We start from the raw sequence: 24,858 nt of genomic DNA, 5'->3' as shown, positions 1-24,858 counted from the left end.
TACAGGGAGAGGTTGAACAGACTTGGATTGTTTTCTCTGGAAAGTCAGAGGTTGAGTGGAGATGGTAGAAGTATCTAACATTGAGAGGCATCAATGGGGGTGGACAGTTAGGACCTTATCCCCAGAGGGGAAATGTCCAACACTAGGGGGCATAGCTGTAAGGTGAGAGAGGTGAAGTTTAATGGAAACATATGAGGCAAGTTATTTACACAGAGTGTGGTGGGGGCATGGAACGTACTGCCAGGGGTGGTGGTGGAGGCAGATACGTTAGTGACATTTATGAGGCTTTTAGATAGGCATATGGACAGGGATGTGGATCATGTATAAGCAGATGAGATGGTTTACTAATGATACAAAAATAATGTGGAAGGGCATGTTATGATGAGGACATCGTGATTCTACATCAAGGTATAGACAAGTTGAATAGCTGGGCAAACACCTGGCAAATGGAGTTACGTGCAAGAATGTGAGAGGCCATAAGACAAATCAAAAGGACTTTTAACTAAACGGAGAAAGACCACAAACGTGAAGTTCAAAGGGTACTTCAAGAAGGTCAAATAAGGATAGGGCACAATCAGTAAATGGAAGGGCCTCGGAGGTGTTGGTGAATGGAGGGACCTTGAGGTACAGATCCATACATCACTGAGGACAGGACAGGTAGATATAGGCTAGTCAAGATGCTTGCCTTCATAAACCAGGACACAGACTGTTAGAAGATTGATTGGTTAAGAAGGAACTGCAGATGCTGGAAAATTGAAGGTAGACAAAAATGCTGGAGAAACTCAGCGGGTGAGGCAGCATCTATGGAGCGAAGGAAATAGGCAACGTTTCGGGCCGAAACCCTTCTTCAGACAGTAAGATAATTGGTATTAGTTTATTGCTGTAATGTGTTCTAAGATACATTTTACAACTTAATAAAATATTGGAAAGTCTGAAGAAGGGTCTCGACCCGAAACGTCACCCATTCCTTCTCTCCAGAGATGCTGCCTGTCCCGCCGAGTTACTCCAGCATTTTGTGTCTATCTTCTGTGTGATGTATGGTGTTTGATGCTGGGGGTTTTCATCTTGCAATCACAGCACTTCATTCACCCCACCTTCTGCACTGTGGCCCAAATCATGCTCCAAACACATAGGCTGAACAGCTGTTGCTTCACCTGAGTGTTCATGTTGCCTGATTACGTCGAGTTAAACTGTAAATGCACTAACATTGTAATTGACAAACAGGGAACAATTAAACAGTGAAAGAGAATTACCGGTACTGTAATATCCTTAAGGGTCCTGCCCAATCGAATACTGGGCACTTTGTTGTGGGCCATTAAACTACCAGTTTACAGATGGATATCTAAAACTTAACATGGGTACTGCTCTGAGGTTACGGAGTAATGTGAAGTTAAGGAATATATCTATTTAATAGCCTAAAAGGTGTTGGATACGGTCCGGTGTCATGTCGTCTCAGTCTTAAATATATTAAGCAGTGGTACGCGTGAGATACGTAACGCATGACTGACCTGGCCAGTGAATTTCACCACCAATTGGTGTATGTGACAATATATGAACCTTATGAACGATGTCGCAGTTCGATGAGTCATTATTTGGCTTATAGCCTCTTCAAGGGACAGGGATGACCAGGGCCATTGGCGGTCCACTGGTAGAGACACTAACAGTGCCCCACTTTCAGCTAGGAGAGGGTGTTCAAGAGTTAGACACAGCACTTAGGGCTAACGGAATCAAGGGATATGAGGAGAAAGCAGGAACGGGGGACTGATTTTGGATGATCAGCCATGATCATATTGAATGGCGGTGCTGGCTCGAAGGGCCGAATGGACCTATTTTCTATGTTTCTTGACATCATCAGCAGCTACTGTAGGAAGACTCCTCCTCAGGCTTCGTAACAGCCAACAAAATTGTTCACAGCCAAGGCACGCAGGTTGGAGTGGTAGACAGTGAGATAACCGCTGTTCCATCAGCTACCATTTGATGCACGGCCAACTTTACATATAAAGAAAATTATCAGGTTAACATTTAATTTTTTTCGTATCACGGCCTGAGGGTGGGTGGGGGGTGTTAATGGTGGTTAAATTCTGTGCTGGTTTTTATTTCTAATAAAAGAATTGGCAAATAAACACATAAAAGGTGAGAAATAAAAAGATTGGTGTTTATATATATTTTAAAGTATTGTGACTTTATTCTCTTATACATAACAATGAATTATGATTTATGATCTATGATTTGTCCTTGCTTGTACCTGGGGTGCAGCAGGATATTACGATAAAGAAAAGTATTTTGCTGCAAGCTCTTTAAAAATGTTAATTTTGAACATTGGATATCAGAAAGAAGCAAGGCTTCACCCCTTGGTTTCTGTGTCGATGCCACCAGATTATACGGTACTAGCCACAATACTGTGACAGAGACTAAATGCAATAAAGATTATTCCGGCAAAATTAATGCAGTGTGTCTGATCTTTACTTCGTACCAAAAGTATCAGCTTACTGTACAAAGGTAAAATACGTATTGTAAGAGCAGCAGAAATATGTGGATATTCATTCTTTGCAATCTTCGAGGACTCCAGTTAAATATTTTTTTACCAGCTTTTCCCACATGTAAAAAAATATTTAACTGGTGGTTATGAATTCTGCTCCAATTACTTATAAGCTTATGAAAAGCAGCCAGCTGAGTCTACCATCGACCAGGCTGTACAAGCACCATACCAGGAGACCAAACATCAACCTTCTGTTTTTCTGGGACCAAGATAAAAAAATTACAACCATTAATCACCACCGATAAACTTTTGACCTCGATCAATTTAATCAAATGTATTTTGGGTTATTGATTGAATGCACGATTTCAATGTCAGGCCCTACACGATGTTTCCTGTCTCGGTACTTGCAAGCTAATCTGGCGTATGCAAAGCTTCCTGCACGGTTTCACTGATAAGAGCGAGCTCTGCACAGATGCAAGTCATTTGTTGACTTCCAATTCTTGTATTCTTGCACAGAAACACACACCTCTCATCAAAAATGCAGAAGTGGAAGAAATTATGACTTTTAATAGACATTTGAACTGATATATGGCTAAGAAGGTTTGAAAGGGCTACGAGCCAGATGTAGGCAAATGGGACTCGCCTGATAGGGGTCAGCATTGACAAGGTGGGCCAAAGGGCCTGTTTCTGTGCTGTAGAGATCTATAACTATAGATCTGGTCAGGCAGCATCTGTGGAAAGAGAAACAGTTAACATTTTGGAACAAAAGACAGTTATTATTTCAACGTGAAACATGAACCTTCTCTCATTCCATCGTTGCTGCCTGAGCCGCTGGGTTCATCGGGCATTCAGTATTTTTATTAAACAAATAGAACAGTTGGTGCTTAATAGATTGCTGTGTTACTCCGCATAAATTATTCATCTTTTTCCAGAAGTTGGTAACTGTTAACATGTTCACAAGTTATAGGAGTAGAATTAGGCCATTCGGCCCATCGAGTCTACTCCGCCATTCAATCATGGCTGATCTCTACCTACATTTTGATTGGCTCTTTGGAGTTTTCAGGACCAAGGAAAACCGACCGGTAATTTAAATGCCCGCTAAACTTTATTATAAGTTGGCTGGCTTCTTAAAAGTGTCTCCACTCCTTCTCCCCCCCCCCTTCTCTCCCCTCCCTTCTCCCCCCCCCCCCCCCCCCCCCCGCGCTCTCTAAAGGACTTACCGTACACTGTGCAGCCGTCTTTTACCTTCCTGTTCATCGCGGGTGTGAATTTTAGACAGCGCTCCCCCACTTTCCCTGGCCCCCGCCTTTGCGATGTGTGTGCGTGCGGTCGGTCGATCCAGCTTGCGATTTCATCGCTAACGGTCGATCCAGCTCGAGGTTTACCAGGCGAGTGCCCTCGAGCTTGAAGGTCGAAGACACTCGCTGTAAAGTCACGCCAGTGGGACAGGCCCTTAACTGTTGTTCAAGATGTGGCCTCGTATACATCGGCGAGACCAAACATAGACTGGGCGATCGTTTCGCTGAACTCCTTCGCTCAGTCCACCTGGACCTACCTGATCTCCCAGTTGTCAAACACTTTCATTCCCCTTCCCAATCCCACACCGACCTTTCTGTCCTAGGCCTCCTCCGTTGTCAGAGGCTAAATGCAAATTGGAGGAACATCATCTCATATTTTGCTTGGGCAGCTTACAGCCCAATGGCATGAATATTGATTTCTCTAACTTCATGTAACCCCTGCATTCCCTCTCTCCATCCCTCCCCCACCATCTTCTCGTTCTCACCTAGCAAGTAGCCTGCTTACTTTAACATCATTACTTTTTTTAATCATTCGTTTGTTCTATATCTCTCTACATCCCTGTCTTCATCTCTCGTTTCCTTTCCCCCCCCGATTCTCAGTCTGAAGAAGGGTCTCGACCCAAAACGTCACCCATTCCTTTTCTCCTGAGATGCTGCCTGAGTTGAGTTGAGTTACTCCAGCATTTTGTGTCTATCTAAAGGGGCTGTCCCACTTGGGCGACCTAATTGGGGAGTTTAGGAGAGTTTGAAAAAATGACATGTTGAAGACCTCCTTCGACTATGTTGAAGACTAGCTACGACTAACTTCGGGAAAATTGGACACGAATAGTGGAGAGTGAAGACGACCTCCTTCGACCTCCCTTCGACTATGATGAAGACTATCTACAACTACCTTCGACTACCCACGATAGCCTACGACTGACATGCCGACCTTCTACGACTAAACCTACGAGTAAAAAAGTATCGATTTTTTCCATGGCGACCTTTTTTACTCGCGGGCATTTTTCAACATGTTGAAAAATACGCCGCGACCTAGCTGAAGCCTCGAGTACGCGGAGACCACCCTCGAGCATGAAGGAGAGTTACAAAGACCTCCTACGACCTCGTGTCGACCATGCTGCGAGTATGAGTCGAGGGCAAACTCGCCAGAACTCGAGGATGAGGTCGCCCACTGGCCCTTAAGATAGTAGCTCAGGACCACTCTCTAGTTGGTGATAGGATGGTTCTGTTACCTGATAACTGCTGAGAAGAAACTGGAGGTGTACATTTTCACACTTTTGTACCTCTTGCCTGATGGGAGAGGGGAGAAGAGGGAGTGACCGGGGTGAGACTGGTCCTTCATTAGCCTGCTGGCCTCGCCAAGGCAGCGTGAAAGTGAGACAGGTTGCTCACCGTTTCCTCAATCTGACACTGTAAGTAGTTCTTTACCCTCCCCGATCAAAAGTCCAGCCAATTTAAAAATCAAACTTCAACCAGTGACCTCAGCTTGATGCCAGGATTTGCCTTGTGTAAATGTATACACAGCACATTCCATTCTCAGCCCTGTTCCCATGGCAGTGCCTAGTTCTATTAATAAATAACTTTTCTTTTTACGTCTGTAAAATCTAGGATTGTGCACCTTCACAAAACCCAGTGACATTGTAGTTTGTGAAAAAATGCCACTTCAAAGTGACCATTCCGTACTGTTAAAAATGTAATGATCTCGGTGCTGGCTCGAAGGACCGAATGGCCTACTCCGGCACCTATTGTCTATCTCGGCTGTGAAACACAATCATCTGTTTCAACAGCAGGAGTGACCTGAAATCAGGCCTTCCTTTTGCAGCATCTATTTTGACCTGGATTTATAGTATCAACTCAAATAGAAATCTACAATTCCTTGCTGAAACAAACACAGAAAATCCTGGTCAGGCAGCATCTGTGCAAAGAGAACTGGCTGAAGGGTCTTGACCTGAAACGTCACCCAATCCTTTTCTCCAGGTGCAGGAGGAGGCCATTCAGCCCTTGGAGCCAGGACTGCCATTCATTGTGATCATGGCTGATCATCCCCTATCAATAACCCGTGCCTGCCTTCTCCCCATATCCCTTGACTCCATTAGCCCCTAGAGCTCTAAATCACTCTTAAATCCATCCAGTGACATGGCCTCCACTGCCCTCTGTGGCACGCAATTCCATAAATTCACAACTCTCTGGGTGAATTTTTTTTTTCTCACCTCAGTCTTAAATGGCCTCCCCTTTATTCTAAGACTGTGGCCCCTGGTTCTGGACTCGCCCAACATTGGGAACATTTTTCCTGCATCTAGCTTTTCTAAGAAAAGGCACAGTGCTGGGTAACTTAGCAAGTTAGGCAACATTCCGCTGAGTTACTCATGCAAGTTGTGTATTTCTTTAGAAACCGCCATCTGCATGTTCCAGAGCCTACACTGTACTCTGTGGTTCTCCAAGCCCCTGTTCACTGTTGGATTACAATGGAGTCTCAGCCTAATCTATCTGAAGATGCCTGATGTTCATAATTAGTAACAGCATGACTCTCACTATCAATATTCATACAAAGTTCAAATACAGGACAAGGAAATGCATGCAGTGTCACATAAACATTCCTCAACGCCATACAAACGTAAACAGGAGCCCAGTACGACATCCTTCACTTCATGCAGAAAGGATGCCTGGCATTCACTCAGTACCTCCAGTGACAGAAAGACGAAACACCAATGGTTTACATTAGCGAGAAACAGCACAGAAACAAGCCCTTCGGCCCACCGAGTCCACACCGACCAGCGATCCCCGCACATTAACACTACCCTACACACACACACACACACACACACACTAGGGACAATGTAACATTTTATACCAAGCAAATTAACCTACAAACTTGTTCGTCTTTGGATTGTGGGAGGAAACCAAAGATCTCGAACTCCATGCAGACAGGCACCCGTAGTCAGGATTGAACCCGGGACTCTGGCGCTGCAAGGCAGCAACTCTACCGCTGCGCCACTGTGCCACCGTGCTATTTCAGTCTGAGCTGCAATAATTTACCTGTGAAATGTTTGGACAAGGAAATGCATGCAGTGTCATTCAATGCCATTCAATAGTGTAAAAAGGAGCCCAGTACGACATCCTTTACTTCATGTAGATAGGATGGCTGGCATTCACTCAGCACCTCCAGTGACAGAAGGAATGAACACAAACCCGCTCCTTTATACCCGACCTCTTCAATTCCTTTCTTCGCCCTCGGACTCGGTGGAGGGTTGTGTGTGCTTTTAGTCTGGCAATCAAGAGCTTTTGTCTCCCCCCCTGACCACAAACTCTTTGAATCACTTCCCTCTGGAAGGTGACTCCGGATTGTCAAAGCTGCCACAGCCAGACATTAAAACTGTTTTTATCCACGAGTAGTTGCTCTACTCAACAGCCAAAAATCTGTAGCCTCCCTTTGATCTGGTATTTTGTTGGTTCACATGCTTGATCAATGGTGTTTTTTTTATCATTAATGTCTTATTATTATTATTATTAATGTTTAGTGTTTTCTGAGTCATTCGTAACTGTCACTGTATGTCATGTTGTTACTTGTGGGCGGAGCACCAAGGCAAATTCCTTGTATGTGAATACTTGGCCAACAAACTTACTTACTTACTTATGCAGCAACTAACTAATTCACAGCATTCAATAAACACACACCACTTCTCTCCATCTTAAAAATTTATTCAGGTTGGTACTGTTTCAGTTGACAAGAGCAAAACAATGTACAAATATAGGGCGAAGGACAAATTTAAAACAAAATTAATGTACAACATTTAAACAAAAAAAGTTGATTTTCAGCAGGGATATTTGGATGGTGTGGGTTGTTTTTTTTAAAGGCAATTTTGAGCACAGAAGATTCTTCCCCATAAATAACCTGCTGTTATTAACCGCACAACTTCAGCTGTTTATTAACCATAAGACAGGGACAGTTTGTAACACTTCAGTTCCAAAAACTAAGACAAGTGATTTATTTTGGTCAAAGTAGTGCACATTACTTTTGATGTGTACTTCAAGAGTTTGTTTAGCAACCTAGTATACTAATAAGTAAACAGAGTCACCTATAGCATGTGTGCGGGTGTGTGCGTGTGCGTGCGAGGGAGAGAGAAACGGTTGCACAATTCGAGGGGAACTTGCCCAACAGAAGACAATGTGAGCAGCGAAAAGAATTTAGTTTTCTTTGTTAAAAAAAGTCATTGGAATGTTAGTTGGGTTGTTCCATTTCAATTCCTTTAGCCATTTAACAAAACGTTCAGTGATCAAAATTAACGTGCTAATTCTTGCAAAAAAAAAAGATGCCTTTCAAAGCAAAACAAAAAAACGACAATTTTAGTCGTTTCAAACTACCTCCGTACAATATTTTATATAAAGAGGCCATTTTTTAAGACCAGCCCGACAATAGGACAAGTGACGGCGAAAGTTTAAAATTTAAAGCGATGTATAGCAGATTGGTGAAGCCATTCAACCACCAAGCTTTGCCAGCATGCTGTTATTATACACCTGTACAACTCCACATGCAATGACAAGCTAGCAGTGTGTCATGCAATCCTTGCAGCCATCGGTGATTTTCTAATGAATAGGAATAAATGTGCAGTGGATAGATCCGGGGACCAGCGCAAATGCTACATATATTGTCCACATTACAGCTCTGATCAGAGGGTGGGGTGGGGTGGGGGGGGAGTAAGTGTTGCAAGACTTTAAAAGGGCTAAACACTTCTTTTTTTTTTTAAATGGCCAAATAATAAATACTACCTGTCTAAATCACACCATTTACTTCATTGAAGGTATTTAGTGTTTTGGGCTGATTGGACTTCTATCGAATTTGAAATGATAAAATCATGCTTTACAGAGTTCAAGAGACAGTTTTTTTTTTAGCCGATGATCTGTCGGCCAAGCCCGTAGCCTGCCATTCCAGACTGTGATGCTCCTTGGTTGCTCCCCATCTGTAAGCCGATTATATTCTGTCCCTGGCGCATTTGCTGTTCTGTAAATTCGCGCTTGTTCTCTTGTGCTTTCCTGCAGCAGAGGAGAAATTACACGTTAGCCGTTAAAGACAATGCAGAATCCACACCAGACAATGCCAATGTATAAACCACCTCCCGCAATTTAGTTTAGAGATGCAGCATGGAAAGTGGCCCTTCGGCCCACCTAGTCTGTGCCAGCCTGCGTCGGGGAGAAGGCAGGAACAGGGTACTGATTGGGAGTGATCAGCCATGATCACATTGAATGGCGGTGCTGGCTCGATTGTCTATTGACCTGCGATCATCCCGACACACACGCACACGCACGCACGCACACGACAATTTACAATTGTTACCAAAGCCGATTAACCTACAAACCTGTATATCTTTGGGGGGGGGGAAACCGGAGCACCCAGGGAAAACAAATTGTGGTCATGGGGAAAATGCACAAACTCCATACAGACAGCACCCAAAGTCAGGATCAAACCCGGGTCTCTGGTGCTGTATGGCAGCAACTGTGCCACCCTCGACACAATTCTAGTGCAATTGTTCTGAAAATTTGTTTTAAAACAGTCAGGGACACAGATGGAGACAAGGAACTGCAGACGCTGGTCTACGAAAAAGGCACAAAGTGCTGGATCAACTCAGCAGATCAGGCAGCATCTCTGAAGAACATCTTCACACCTCGAGGTAATGGTTGCAGTGGAACTTGTTAGAACATTTCAAACTACAATTAATGTTGCGATATGAAAGGTCAAGTAGCATCTCTGGAGAACATGGATGGTTGACGTTTCAGGCCGCGACCCTTCTTCAGTTAGGTTAATTGGCTTCTGCAAATTGTCCCTAGTGTGTAGGATAGAACTAGTGTACGGGGTGATCGCTGGTCAGCGTGGGCTGTGGGCCAAAGGGCCTGTTTCCACGCTGTATCTCAAAACTAAACAAAGTATTTATTCTGCATTAATTAGCCAAATGGGTTAATTCTCTTACTTGTGAAACCAGTTTGGATCACCATGGTAAAATCCATCATTCTTTGTTACTGCAATACTTCCCAATGCCATCAGTGTTCTTTGAACAGCAGCCATGTCCTTAGCTGCAATGGAATGGAAAATGTGTAAGTCCCTTCATTCTAACATTGGGGTAAATATACCTCTGAGATCCACAGATATTTGACAGCAAACTAGGCACATCCCATGCAGAGGCTTTGAATGGGCTTCCCCACCAGGCTGCTGCTGCCCTGATGGGCAACTCCTTAGGAGACTGAAAGAACACAACAAACCTCTTAAAATCTCCCAGAGTTCAGATGGAAATCGGGCCGTGAATACCAAAGATCCTATAGCGGAGCAAGATAGACCACTCCTGCTAAATGCAATGGGCTGACGTGTAGTACGCAACGGAACGGAACGTGGGCCTTTTTTTCCATCCATTTCTGTAACCGCACCTGACCCGACTCGCAGTGTAATCAACGTTGCGGGGGAACAGTTTGTGTTAATAAATTAAAATTCTGAAAATGAGGAGAAGATTTTTACCAAATAACTTTGATTTTTACGAGGATGTTTCTGTAACCGGCTCCCGTCTCCGCACTAGTTATCTTTGCTCCGCTACGGGATCTTTGGTGCGGAGACTGAAGCCGGTTACGGAAATGGGGCCAAAAATTACCCATGAATCTGCCCATGACCGTACTATGTCTTTTTCGTCGAGTGGACTATCTTGCTCCGCTATAGGATCTTTGGCGAATACCAAGGTCTTGTTCATACTTGAAGTTCTGTTCATCCCAGTCTAGGAAACGCATCTGTAGATCTTTCGTGCTAGTTAGAAGCTGAAACTTGCTCCACTAAAAAAAACCATAGCAAACTCTTCTCCACAATTGCTAATTATCATGCCAAGTCCCTGCTAATTGCAACCACCAGTTACAAGGGAGCCCTAATTGAGCTTTACGTGGCTCAAATTCTACAGAGATGCAATTTTTGTTTAAACATCTGAACAAAGGTATCACACAGCTCAGAAAATGATTTTCTTGATAGTTCTAGTGGTCTTATTTAATGTGGTAAACACTCACAAGGCTGCCATTAGTTGCATTAGTAAATATATTAAAATTCAAATCCATCTACCCACCCAATCACATTGTGCTCATGCTAGATCTCAACTTCACACTTAAAAACAGCTACAAGCCGCGATCCCCTCTCTCCCCCCGATCCTATTTCTACTCTCCTCATTAAATTAAACTGATTGTATGCCTCGTTGTCAACTTCCCCTCAGCTAACAATGATCCATTCGACATTTTCCCTGAACTTTATCCCCTTTGATCACACCCTACCCATCCATATTTCTATGTCCCCGGACTCTCAGTCTGAAGGGTTAAGGGCTTGGACACACTAGAGGCAGGAAACATGTTCCCGATGTTGGGGGAGTCCAGAACCAGGGGCCACAGTTTAAGAATAAGGAGTAAGCCATTTAGAATGGTGACAAGGAAACACTTTTTCTCACAGAGAGTGCTGAGTCTGTGGAATTCTCTGCCTCAGAGGGCAGTGGAGGCCGGTTCTCTGGATGCTTTCGAGAGAGAGCTAGATAGGGCTCTTAAAGATAGCGGAGTCAGGGAGAAGGCGGGAACGGGGTACTGATTGGGGATGATCAGCCATGATCACATTGAATGGAGGTGCTGGCTCGAAGGGCCGAATGGCCTACTCCTGCACCTATTGTCTATTGTAATATCTCTATGTCCCCGGACTCTCAGTCTGAAGAAGTGGCTCAACCCGAAATCTCACCCGTTATTCCACCATTGTGTGTCTATCTACAAGCCTTGACTTCCCAAAGTAAAAGTAGAAGCTCATCATCTAAAATGGGTAGATGGATTGAATTTTAATAGTTGCTAATGCAACTAATGGCAGCCTTGTGAGTGTTTATCACGTTAAATAAGACCACTAGAACTATCAAAAAATCATTTTCTGAGCTGTGGGGAATTTTAATCCAAGCAAATGAAATTAGGAATTAAAATGCTCGCATAAATACAGAACCACTTAGCCATTCTTAAAAAAAAAAACACTCCATGTCCTCCAGCAAATCCACATCCGTGTGTGGCCTGGATTTAACACCAAACCCACGGTTTAAGGACGTCACCTAACTTGGAGCAGTTTAGGACTGGCAGCAAATGCTGACCTGGTCAGTGATATCCACAGCCCATACACAAAATAGATCATGTGTGCGCTGAAAATAATTGAATGAAATAAAATGTGATCAAAATGAACTGCAGATACTGGTTTACTTCCAAAGATAGACACAAAGTGGTGGAGTAATTCAGCAGGCCAGGCAGCATCTCGGGATAAAATGCATAGGTGACGTTTTGGCTCGGGACCGTTCGCCAGATTGATTGTGGTGGAGAGGCGGATGGAGCAACTAGAAGCAAGAAAAGACCAGGAGAAATCAGGCCTCGATTAGTCCCAATCAGTCTGAAGAAGCGTCCCAACCCGAAACGTCACCCATCCATATTCTCCAAATAGCTGAATGCCTTTGGTTTCAGTCAATACTCCAATGGCCCATGCACAGATCAAATAAAAACAATGAAAATATCAAAGATAGGCAGATAATGCAGGAGTAACCCAGCGGATCAGGCAGCATTTCCAGAGAAAAATCATAGGTGGTCTTTTGGGTCGGAATTAGTCGTCAGACTGAAAGATATATATCTTTGAAGATAAAGAAAGATATCTTTCAGTCTGAAGAAGAGTTCCGACCCGAAACGTCACCAGTTCCTTTTCTCCAGAGATGCTGCCTGACCCACTGAGTTACTCCTGCATTTTGCGTCTATCTTCGGTATAATCCAGCATCAGCAGTTCCTTTGTACACATGGAGTCATAGGGTCAGAGTCTTGCAGCGTGGAACCAGACCCTTCAGCCCAACTTGCCTACATGGGCCAACATGTCCCATCTACACTACTCCCACCTGCCGGCGTTTGGCCCACATCCCTCTAAATCTGTCCTGTCTATCCATGTACATAATACAAATATCAAGTTAACGGAGAAACATGCAGACTGGTACGAATAAAAAGAGTGCTCCGCTTGCATTCACCTTCCCAGAGGTCCACAGTTTGGAAGATGTCCATTTTGTTGACACCATACTTTTCAGCGGCGATCAGGAATTGTGAGATTTGTTCCATTTGTTTGAAGGCTTTGTCGGATGTCTGAACCTTCTTGATGGGTTTCTTGTCTGCAAGGTGGAGGCTGTTGATCAGTTGGCTCAGGACCTGCAGAAGGCAAACATTCAGATGATGTCACGACAAATCACAAATATTGATGGGACATACCAGTGCCCTTGCATGTTGGATCAACAGGGCAGCATTGGCGGCACAGTGGTAGAGTCGCTGCCTTACAGCCCCAGGGTCCCAGGTTCGATCCTGCTGAGTTACTCCAGCACGCAGAGGGAGAACAAAGAGGGAAGAGACAGAGACTTTAAGATTTTGCCTTCCACCACAGTGAGTTCACCAAACACCTCCTCACTGTGGTGGAAGGCAAAATCTTAAAGTCTCTGTCTCTTCCCTATTTGTTCTATGTTAAATTTGTGTGTGTGTTTTTGTCATTTTTTAATTATATGTAAGACTGCAGGGAAACGAAATTTCGTTCAGACCGAAAGGTCTGAATGACAATAAACAAATCTAATCTAATCTAAAACTTTGTGTCATTTTTTTTGGAAACCAGCATCTGCAGTTCTTTGTAATAATGATAATAATAATATCTTTTATTGTCATTGCACATAAGTGCAACGAGATTTGGGTATGCAGCTTCCATCCGACATCATAACTTAAGTAACTACTAAAATTTAGGTTTAGATACCCTGAGAACATGGTTTGTACAAAGAACATTACAACAGTAAAATAGTCAAAACAGACTCCACATGTTGAAGAGCACGGGGTCCTTTAAAGTTTGAGATACCTCATTTCATTCGGCGAATGGTCAGTCAATCATTTATTGCCCTGGGTGGTGATTAATGCTAAATTTAACATCACACACTATGTCAAATATGGGCCAAAGCATTACAGATCTGTAACCCCCAGTTACATGCAACAGAATACTCACAGTGCCATCCTTAAGCCAAACCTGGAACCCTGTTCTCCCGGCCTCAGGGCGACAGACATCTGCGCCTAACTGGGCAATAATCCATTCCACCAGCCGTTCCTCCAATTCGGGTTCATACTTCTTCTCGATCTTGCTTTGGACAGCCCGGCTGAATCCATAAACGGGTCCAGAGTTGGACATATTTACTGTTTGGGAAAGTCTGCAACAGAAACAGAGATCAGAATAGTGGTGAGCCGGGATTAACTGAGGTACAAGGTATCGGTACGCTGCGGACAGCTCAACTGTAATCATGTATAGTCTTTCCACTGACTGGTTAGCACGCAACAAATAACTTTTCACTGTACCTCGGTACGCGTGGCAAAAAGACAAAGCTATATTTTGTCATGGGGAAAGGTACCCAATAACAATGTCTTTGGCAGTTCACAAATCAGACAAACTTTGCTCAAACTGGTGGTGCAGCGATAGAATTGCAGACTCACTGCGCCAGAGACCCGTGTTCCATCCTGACTACGGGCGCTGCCTGTACAGAGCTTGTACCATCTCCCTGTGACCTGCGTGGGTTTTCTCCGGGTGCTCCCGGTTTCCTCCCACACTCCAAAAACGTGCAGGTTTGTCGGCTAATTGATTTGATAAATTTGTAAATTGTCCCTAGTGTGTGTAGGATAGTGTTAGTGTGCGGGGATCACTGGTCAGCACGGACTCGGTAGGCCGAAGGGCCTGTTACCGCACGGTAGCTCTATATAAAAAACGAAAGTTTAATGAAGATTACAAATACAAGAAAGCATCCAAATTAATTTGTAACCAGAGCAGCGTTATGTGTCATTTATTTTGCTCAGGGTCCCAGCCAATTCATTTTAGTTTAGAAATGTCACCTTAAAAAAGGTAGCTGCAGTAAATGTTATGTACCCGGAGAAAAAAAACACAATATACACAAAGAAGTGACAAAACTGATCTTGCCCTTCCAACTATCCCCCCTTGATCCAAATAGTCTGAAGAAGGGTCCCGACCCGTAACATTGCTTGTGCATTTCCCTCCTCAGGTGCTGCCTGACTCGCCCAGTTCCTCCAGCATCTGCAGTTCCTTATGTCACCAGATAAGTTAGCTCTGTTGCTGTGGCCAAGGCAGCCATGGAGGGTCACGATGCTGGAACCAGCCAGCCTCACAAGTAACTTACCACAAAATCAGTGGAGTGTTTTCAAGTTTAAAATTTTAAAACTGCATCAATCCTAATATTTTAAGTAGTGACTTCATGATATATAAGGAATGTGTTCGAACTGGAAGATGGAAGGCGAGATGCTTGGAAGGGTGAACAGAACACACCACTTCCTCAAAAACGTTTCAATATGAGGAACGTTTGAATACGAGCCGTTTAATGATTTTTCCATCAGTAAAAATAACCTCCTGACAAGATCATAAGAGATAGAAGTATAATTAGGCCATTCGGCCCACCAAGTCTACTCCATCATTCAATCATGGCTTATCGATCATTCCCTTCCAAACCCATTCTCCTGTCTTCTCCCCATAACCTCTGACATCCGTACTAATCAAGGATCTATCTCTCTCTGCCTTAAATATATCAACTGACTTGGCCTCCACAGCCTTCTGTGGCAAAGAATTTCACAGATTCACCGCCTTCTAAAGAAATTCCTCCTCATCTCCTTCCTAAAAGAATATCCTTTAATTCGGAGGCTGTGGCCTCTAGTTCTAGACTCTCCCACTAGTGGAAACATCCTCCCCATATCCACTCTATCCAAGCCTTCTCAGTAGATCTTCCCTGTATTATATTTGACATTTACACAGTACTCTACACCCCAGTCAGAATTGAGCTAATAATCTACATTTTGGTTGGTGCCGTCACCTTGTTGTACAATAATAGTTCTTCACAGAAATTGTGATTTGAAGAATTTTTAAATGGAGAAAAACCACCCCGAATAACAAACATGGTCATAATAATTGTCTATGCTTTGCACGTAAAACATGGGGAAATAAGACACGAGAAGTGTTACTTTAAGAGGGACCTGAGGGATAACTCTGAGGGTAGTCCATATCTGGAGTGAGCTGCCAGAGGAAGCTGTACAACTGGATTCAATTATGACATTTCAAAAGGCATTTGGACATATATGTGCATTGGAAGGGTTTAGAGGGCTATGGGCCAAATGCAAGCAAATGGGATCAGTATGCCAATTTGCTACGATATGGACAAGGTGGGCTGAAGGGCCTGCTATCGGAGATCTACATAACACAGAAACAGAACCACAGAGTTGGTATAACACTAACTTCCTTCATTGATATTCATTCCAATGTACTCGATTTGCATTAAGATTCAGAGAGGGACATTGATAAATGTCCTGACTAATGTCAATACAAATGCCTGAAAAGGCCAGCTCACTCCACAAACTCACATCCCCCGAGTTGTAATGTTGGGTAATCAATTGCTGCTTGATGTTGGTTAGGCCATAAGTGATAGGAGCAGAATTAGGCCATTTGGCCCATCAAGTCCACTTCGCAATTCAATCATGGCTGATCTACCTCCCTCCTAACCCCATTCTCCTGCCTTCTTCCCATAACCCCCGACACCCGTACTAATCAAGAATCTATCTATCTCTGCTTTAAAAGTATCCAGTGACTTGGCCTCCACAGCCTTCTGTGGCAAATAATTCCACAGATTCACCACCATCTGACTAAAGAAATTCCTTTTCATCTCCATCCGAAAGGAACATCCTTTAATTCTGAGGCTGTGACCTCTAGTCCTAGACTCTCCCACTGGTGGAAACATCCTCTCCACATCCACTCTATCCAAGCCTTTCACTATTCAGTACGTTTTTCAATGAGGTCCCCCCTCATTATTCTAAACTCCAGCGAGTACAGGCCCAGTGCCTTCAAATGTTCATGATAAGTTAACCCACTCATTCCTGGGGGTGGTGCTGGAATCCTCCAATCATTTTCTTGTGGATGACCACAAGATCAGAATTGTGCAGTGATTTTTCTATTTATTTGTTATCCAGAATCTAGGCATGACAGCCGAAGCCAGAATTGATTCCCCATGTTCAACGCAAGTGGTAGTCAGCTATCACCCTCAACAACTGCATTCCTCATGGTAAAATGTTCCAGGATTTAAGACACAATAACAATGAAAAAAAGAGATCCTTCTTAGTCAGGATGTCATGGGGCCTTGAGGGGAACTACAAGATGTGTTCTAATTGAGCTCTTAAAGACAGCGGAGTCAGGGGATATGGGGAGAAGGCAGGAATGGGGTACTGATTGTGGATGATCAGCCATGATCACAGTGAATGGCAGTGCTGGCTCGAAGGGCCGAATGGCCTACTCCTGCACTTATTGCCTATGTGCCTATTGCCCTTGTCCTTCCTGTTGGCAGAGGTCACAGGTTGGAGGTCAAGTGTCCCCGGCAAGTAACAAGTACGTGTGGGAAGGAACTGCAGATGCTGGTTTACCCCAAAGATAGACACAAAATGTTGGAATAACTCAGCGGGTTAGAAGTCTGAAGAAGGGTCTCGACCCAAAACGTCACCTATTCCTTTTCTCCAGAGATGCAGCCTGACCCGCTGAGTTACTCCAGCTTTTTGTGTCTACTTACGGTTTAAACCAGCGTCTGCAGTTCCTTCCTACACATATTGAATGTAGGTCGGAGGAGTGGACTGGAATGGAGGTGACGGCTGCAATGAGCCTTTGTGGCCAGCTGTTGCATATCTTGCATATAGACTCAGTGGGTTGTTCTGTACTAACCAGGGAGTCTGTGCTTATCTATGGAGGGTCTTGCCGAGCTGTATTCAAAACGTATTGCACTGTACCTTGGTACACTTGATAATAAAGAAATCATTTGAAGTGTATTCATTTATTTTGATCAGCCAGCCCTTTTGCATCACCAAGATGTGACTGAATTTCCAATTGTTTCAATCGAACCTTTCAACCATAAAATAGGAAGCACATTCAGACAGAATAAAACAACAAGACAAAGAAGGAAAAACGTCTCATTCATCAGCATGAATTTTTCTATAGACCACATGCATGGGCATTTGATGTAGAATTTAACAATGGGTTTCTAAAGTCAAGTGTCCTGTACATTAATGGCACTTGTTCCATTGTTCTCACCATCCAAAGGCCTTGACTTCCAAGTCCACGGCCCAGTATAGTTAGCTGTTCAGAATTGAGACATTCTTTTTCATCACCACAATTCTATAAATGGTCTACTGATTACATTGAAACAACTCAAGTAGCCAGCTCTATATCTTAAAGGGAAGGGAATGAAATGGGCCGAGCCCCATTATGTGGGCAGTCTCTGCTTTGCACTCATTCAAAATGGCACCAACACAAAGTGAGGCACCGTTGCAGGCTGCTAGATATTATTGTGTAGGAAGGAACTGCAGATGCTGGTTCACACTGAAGATAGATTTTTTTTAAAACTGGAGTAACTCAGTGGGTCTGGCAGCATCTCTGGGGAAAAGGAATATGTGACATTCTGGGTTGACGTTTCTTCTGACTTCAGCAGGGTCTCGACCCGAAATGTCACCTATTCCTTTTCTCCAAAGATGCGGCCTGATCCGCTGAATTACTCCAGCTTTTTGTGTCTATCTGCAGGACGTGCCTGCCTATTCATCGGGCAAGGAATGCCCACTGAGGTAGCAAAAGCCCATGATGGATCAACAGCCACATTACACGCACAAACACGGCACATTAAAACGTGGACTCAAAGTCCACGTCCACATGCTGCACTTGCTAAATGACAACTAAATTGGGGCGAAGACAAGGAAATAAAGAGATTTACATCTAGAAACATTGCCACAAGTTGCAATGGCCAGTCAGTGACTCGCTTGCCAGCCAGCTCTCTCCATAGATGCGGCAAGCTGAACTTTACTCATTTATTTTGGATTTCCAGCATCAACAGCTGCCTTTGGGAAAATCTAACAATTAATAATAATAATAATAAATTTTATTTTTGGGCGCCTTTCAGACATCTCAAGGACACCTTACAGAGATTAACAGGAATAAAAACATATAATCAGAATAAAATAAATAATAAAGACATCACAGAAACACAAATTAAAAACAGAATTCAGTCCAAAAACAAAAAATCAAAAACACAATGTGAAGAGAGAGCAGCGGCAGCTAAAGCGCGCCAGCGTCCACTCTCCCTTCACGGCAGCCATCTTGGACACAGACTAACAGGATTACTTACAGACAAAAAAAAAACTCATGGATACCACTGTGGGGGAAGGCACAATGTCCAGTCCCCAACCCCAAGTTCACCCAATGTCAGGCCTATTGAGGCCACCGCAATTGCCTCTACGGAGGCCCGATGTTCCTGGTCGTTCTCACTGGGTGGTGTTGCCCCGGCGTCGGGAGAGTCCTCTCAGCGGCTGGGCCACCTGGAACGGCCGCTTTCTAGCTGGAGACCGCGGCTTCCGAAGCCAACAAGGCCGCGCCGGCCTGGAGCTCCCAGGCTCCCGATGTTGAAGTCGGCGCCGCCCGCTCCGCTCCGCAGACCCGCAGCCCGGAGGTGTCGAACACGGCGGTCACAGCTCACCGGAGCTCCAGCGCGTCGATCCAGCGCGGCGACCCAGGCAAGGCATCGCCCGCTCCGCTCCACGACAGCGCCCCAGCGCTGTGCCGCCACCGAGGTGCTGGGCGGTCCCCGCCAGGAAAGGGCGCTCTAAGCCCGCTGGTAGGCCACGAGGACGGGTCGATGGGCAGCCCGGAGAAAAAGCTGCCTCACCGACCAGGTAGGGACTTAGAAGTAAAATTGCCCCCTACCCCCCACATTAAAAAGTCCATTTCTCCAACGGACGAAACACAGGACTTACTAAAAACTTTTTTAAAAAGCGAAGTAAACGGACGGCTGCTGGTTAGCAGCCGCTCCCCAAGATGGCTCCTCCTCCACCTCCAATTGCCCAGAGAGGTAGAGTCGTGCCTGGTCTAGAAGTCCTAATATAAAGGATAACTCTGCCAAAATATCAGCGATTCAGAGATACAAAGCATCATAAACTATGTTAAGTTTCCAAATGATGTAGCCCCCTTGCTAATAACAGTGCAAGAATAGACCCATGTCTCTTCTTCATCCAAGTCCATAATTCCACCACCAATAAGGGAATAAACAGATGTGTTAGGTTGGTCACTGAAAGAGGTGCATTCGAGCAAGGCAAAGATGTTCCATGAGCAGAGGGTCTTTTATTAGGGATTTAGTTTAGTTTATTGTCACGTGTACCGAGGTCCAGTGAAAAGCTTTTGTCGCTGTGCTGACCAGTCAACGGAAAGACAATACGTGATTACAATCGAGCCACAATGTACAGAGAGATTTTCAAGTGTGGAGCGAATGTCATATGTGATTTCAGATCTGATTCTGTGGCTGAGTTTCTCCAGCATTTCTGTGTACCTTTGTCAATGCTCAATTGCAGATTCAGTCACTAGACCCAAAATGTTAACTGCCTATGTAACAATTATGATAAATGTAACAATATTTTGCCCAGAGTAATCTTAATTTAAAAAACTCCCAAGCTTCCAAAGCCCATGAGTTAATTGTCCCCTTGACAATATTCCCTAAAGTGGTGGTGTATTTCTCCCCCCCCATTAAAGAGCAGGAAATCATCTTTTCATGGGGTTTAGAGAGAGATACAAGGTGGAAACAGGCCCTTCGGCCCACTGAATCCATACTGACCAGCAATCATTTGCGTTCACTAACACTATCCTACACGCTAGGGACAATGTACAGAAGCCAATTGGCCTCCAAACAATAGACAATAGACAATAGGTGCAGGAGCAGGCCATTCGGCCCTTCTAGCCAGCACCGCCATTCAATGTGATCATGGCTGATCATCCCCAATTAGTACCCCGTTCCTGCCTTCTCCCCATATCCCATGACTCCGCTACTTTTAGGAGCCCTATCTAGCTCTCTCTTGAAAGCATCCAGAGAACCGGCCTCCACCGCCCTCTGAGGCAGAGAATTCCACAGACTCACCACTCTCTGTGAGAAAAAGTGTTTCCTCATCTCCGTTCTAACCTGCAAGTCTTTGGGATGTGGGAGGAAACTGGAGCACCCGGAGAAAACCCACGTGGTCACAGGGAGAGCGCGTACCAACTCCGTACAGACAGCACCCGTAGTCGGGATCGAACCTGGGTCTCTGGTGCTGTAAGGCAGCAACTCTACCGCTGCACCAGTGTGCCACCCTATGCTGTTAACATCCCAGCCATTCCCACACAGGATGCCAAAGAAACATGAGTAACTGGCTTGGTATAAGTGTCAAAGTTGTCCCCAGTGTGTGTAGGATGGTGTTAACATGTGAGGATCGTGGGTCGGTGCGTACTCGGTGGGCCGAAGGGCCTGTTTTCACGCTGTATCTCTAAACTAAACTAAAGTAACAAGCCCATCATATTCAGTAATCGTCCCCTGCATCTACAATGATGAATTCACCACCATCTACAACATTATCAAACATTTGATAATGGAGCATTCGTGGAATCCAAGGCCAGTCCACCCATCAAGCCCGCACCAGCTCTGTGCAAGAACAATTCAATTTACAGAATTCAGCTCCTTTTTGACCCCCCCCCCCACATCATTCACTCGACCCACATTACACCCTCTGTCAGTACATCTAAGTTTCCAACTGATACTGACATTTAGAAAGGCTTTTCCTTTTGTAAAAAAACAAAATGTTGGAAGGAATGAAAAAGTGCTGTAGAAACTCAGCAGGTCAGGCAGCATCTGTGGAGGCAAAATGGATAGACAATATTTCAGGTCAAGACCCTTCTTCGAAAAACAAACCGATGGAGGAACCCAGGTGATCGGGCAGCATCTGTCGAGGGGGATGGACAGGCAGCATTTCTGGCCCGAAGAAGGGTCCTGACCTGAAAAATTGTCCATTCTCTTCCACAGATGCTGCCTGACCAGCCGAGTTCTTCCAGCACTTTGGGGTTTTTTTTGCTCAGGATTCCAGCTGCTGCTGCTGCCTATCCCATCTTCATGTTGTTCCTTCTGTTAGTTTTGGAATTGTTGCCCATCATGAAGAAAGATGATCGATAAATTGATAATAATAATTCTGGAGAGAACACCATTGAGAAGCACTGCTCCTCCCACTGTTGTTGTCTGGACAATCAGGTAGTGTGGGACAGGCCTTGCTGGAAACATAGAAAATAGGTGCAGGAGGAGGCCATTCAGCCCTTCGAGCCAGCACCACCATTCATTGTGATCATGGCTGATCGTCCCCTATCAATAACCCGTGCCTGCCTTCTCCCCATATCCCTTGACTCCACTAACCCCTAGAGCTCTATCTAACTCTCTCTAAATCCATCCAGTGACTTGGCATCCACTGCCCTCTGCGGCAGGGAATTTCATAAATTCACAACTCTCTGGGTGAAAACGTTTTTTCTCACCTCAGTCTTAAATGGCCTCCCCTTTATTCTAAGAAAGGAAGTAGCAGAACAATGAAGGGCTGGTTGGCAAATTCATTTCACTGCACTTATATGTGTATGTGACGAATAAAAATGGTTGATTGATTTGATTGGAGTTGTTCAAGATATACAAGATCCATCTGAGGTTTTTTTTAAAGATCTCATTTCAAATTTAAATCATTCCCAGTTCCCTAGTCAAAACACAACAGATTAGTTATTATATTGCTAATTGAAAGAGCTTGAGACTTCAGACCATCAGGAAGTTGCTGGAGCCTGAAGACTGTAACGCCCAGGCTGAGGAACAGCCCCTTTCACACAGCCAGCAACAAGGTGGGTGGGGGAGAGATGGCCAACAGCGCGACTAGAGGTGGCCTTTTGTACACGACCGGCGCTGGGTGCCAAAGAATAATCCGACGAGGTTCCTGGGCTTGAAGACGCGAGTGTCCCAGGAGAGTGGGCAGGGGAAGTTGTGTAAGTGGGCGAGTGGGAGGAGATTGTGTGAGAGAAAGATAGAGAGTGTGAATGTGTATGAGGGGGGGTGGGGAGAACTTGTGAGTGCGAGAGAGTTGTGAGAATGAATGAGAGAGAGTGAGTGAGTGAGTGTGAGTAGGTGTGAAAGTGAGAGGGGGCACGGACAAGTCTATCAGCGGTAGACACAAAGTGCTGGAGAAACTCAGCGGGCGAGGCAGCATCTCTGGAGAGAAGGAATATTCTGCCTCCACCCACTGAGTCACTTCAGCATTTATGTCTACCTTCAATTGTTCCAACATATGCAGTTCTTTCTTAAACAGTCTATCAGCGGGACCAGAGGCAGGTGGACACCAACGTTGCTGTTTTAAAAACTCGCATCTAAACACTAAATATCGCATCGTACGCGCGGCGAGAAAGTTGCAACGAGGGGCAGTGTTTCTGGCACAATCAATCACACGGCCCTGCGCAGTCGGATAACCTGGGGGACGGGGTTAGTGAGAGCCCCCCGCCCCGGGAGCCGCAGACCAGGCGATGCCGCTGCTGAGAGCCATTGTCCACCGGGGCACTGGCCACTGTTTACCCGGGGCACAGTCCACTGGGGCACAGTCCACCCGGGGCACTGGCCACTGTTTACCCGGGGCACAGTCCACCGGGGCACTGGCCACCGCAGGGGGTTTCGATGGGACGATGACCACGCCAAACCCCCAGATTGCAAAACCAATAACAATTTAAATAAAATGTTGGAACCAGTCGGGCAGCCGAGAAGAATAATCAACATTTTGGATCATTTTTCACCAATCTCTCGGGTTGGATTCGAGTTATTTCTCAACGTTTAGTTCGTTTTTATGTTGCAATTTTAGTATGTTACCATAAGTCAGCAAGCTTCAGTCTCAAACATGAATGACAAAACGTCACTGTCAACATTCAAAGCGATGCCGCAAGTCCATAACAATATATTATATTGAAACAATTGGGGGGGGGTTTCTCCTGGAATCACGGGTTTTACAATTAAACAGTGGGGGTTGTTTTTAAACACCGGTGAAATGTACAGGGAACTATTTATTCACAGATTGGTGAAGAGAAGTTTGGCTGCAACCACAAACAGCCACACCCTGTAACAGAAACAACACAACACGGTCGGCGGGGAACTGCCAGCTCTATCAATGTTTGTTACCGGCATAAAGTTAGAAACTTACTCTTTGCAATAACACAAGTTAGAAACGCTAACTCTGCGATGTACACAGGTTTAAAACTTGTGTTAAAAAAAAACCCAAAAGTGATTTCATTTTGTCTGGTTAAACTTGTGAGAAAAAAAGTTAAATCATCTCAATTCAATTCAGTTAGTTGCAAGACGTGGACTACATTGGAGAGAAGGGGGGGGACGCGAGAGCATGCAGACAGGCAGGCACTGGCTTCGTTTCTTACCTCTTGCAGGGTTTAGACAGATGTTGGCGGCTTGAGCGCTGATCACAGACTGTGAAGGCGATGCTCGCAAACCCGCCTAAAAAATCTCCTTATCATCATGACGTCAGTTTATTAAGTAAAGGAAAGAAGCGCCTTACATGGGCTGTGAGTGTTGGGGCTGGGTCCTTATTTGGTGAAAGGCACAAAGGGAGTCAATAAGCGAGAGGTTGGTTCATTAAAACTGACACATTCTCCGGATTCCAGACCTATGCTCCGTCCACAGGCAGGCAGGCAGGCAGTGCGGTGGAAGGCGCAGTGTCGTCCTAACCCTTTTATGGAGAGCTGAAACATAGACCCTTTAGGAAAAAAGTGTTTTCTGAAGCAGTGGTTTGTAAACAAAAAAATCCCCCCCACCCCCAATGCAAGTTAGTCACCCAGAAGTGACGGAGTTTGTTAACACAATTGCACAATTGAAAGGGATCAGTGTTTGGGTTCGAAACCTTTGAGCGAGATTTATGGGTCTTTTGACTCCACAAGTGAGGGTGAGATTCAGTCTGGGGAAGGATGGAGTGACAAGTCTTTGTGGGTTATTCAAATATATAAAGTGCTGGAAGAACTCAGCAGGTCAGGCAGCGTCTGTGGAGGGGGTTGGTGGGCGAATCGTCCACTCCCTCCTTGTCTCCACAGACGCTGCCTGACCCGCTGAGTTCCTCCAGCACCTTGTCCTTTGCTCACAATTCTAGCTTCAGCAGTTCCCGTGTCCACAA

The 24,858-nt window shown here is 44.9% G+C and overlaps 1 protein-coding gene across 1 annotated transcript; it reads right to left on the bottom strand.

Annotated features, from left to right (window-relative positions):
- Positions 1 to 7,460: 7,460 nt before the first annotated feature.
- Positions 7,461 to 24,404, bottom strand: LOC116991198 (transgelin-like). Its single transcript, XM_033049584.1, has 5 exons — positions 24,113 to 24,404; positions 13,817 to 14,015; positions 12,813 to 12,987; positions 9,741 to 9,843; positions 7,461 to 8,808 (listed from the first exon to the last, which is right to left on the bottom strand). Exons 2-5 carry the CDS (start codon positions 13,994 to 13,996, stop codon positions 8,664 to 8,666), a joined length of 603 nt encoding a protein of 200 aa, XP_032905475.1. The 5' UTR covers positions 13,997 to 14,015; positions 24,113 to 24,404; the 3' UTR covers positions 7,461 to 8,663.
- Between the last annotated feature and the right edge of the window lie 454 nt (positions 24,405 to 24,858).

Source organism: Amblyraja radiata, chromosome 33 (genome assembly GCF_010909765.2).
Source record: "Amblyraja radiata isolate CabotCenter1 chromosome 33, sAmbRad1.1.pri, whole genome shotgun sequence".
Lineage (NCBI taxonomy): Eukaryota > Metazoa > Chordata > Chondrichthyes > Rajiformes > Rajidae > Amblyraja > Amblyraja radiata.
This window is presented reverse-complemented; position numbering and strand designations above follow the sequence as displayed.

Coding starts and splice junctions, on each gene's coding strand:
- LOC116991198 (XM_033049584.1), bottom strand. CDS start 13,996: ATGTCCAACTCTGGACCCGTTTATGGATTCAGCCGGGCTGTCCAAAGC. Junction 9,844..12,812: donor AACTGTGGACCTCTGGGAAG/GTGAATGCAAGC, acceptor ATTCCATTGCAG/CTAAGGACATGGCTGCTGTT. Junction 8,809..9,740: donor GATCCAAACTGGTTTCACAA/GTAAGAGAATTA, acceptor CCTCTGCTGCAG/GAAAGCACAAGAGAACAAGC.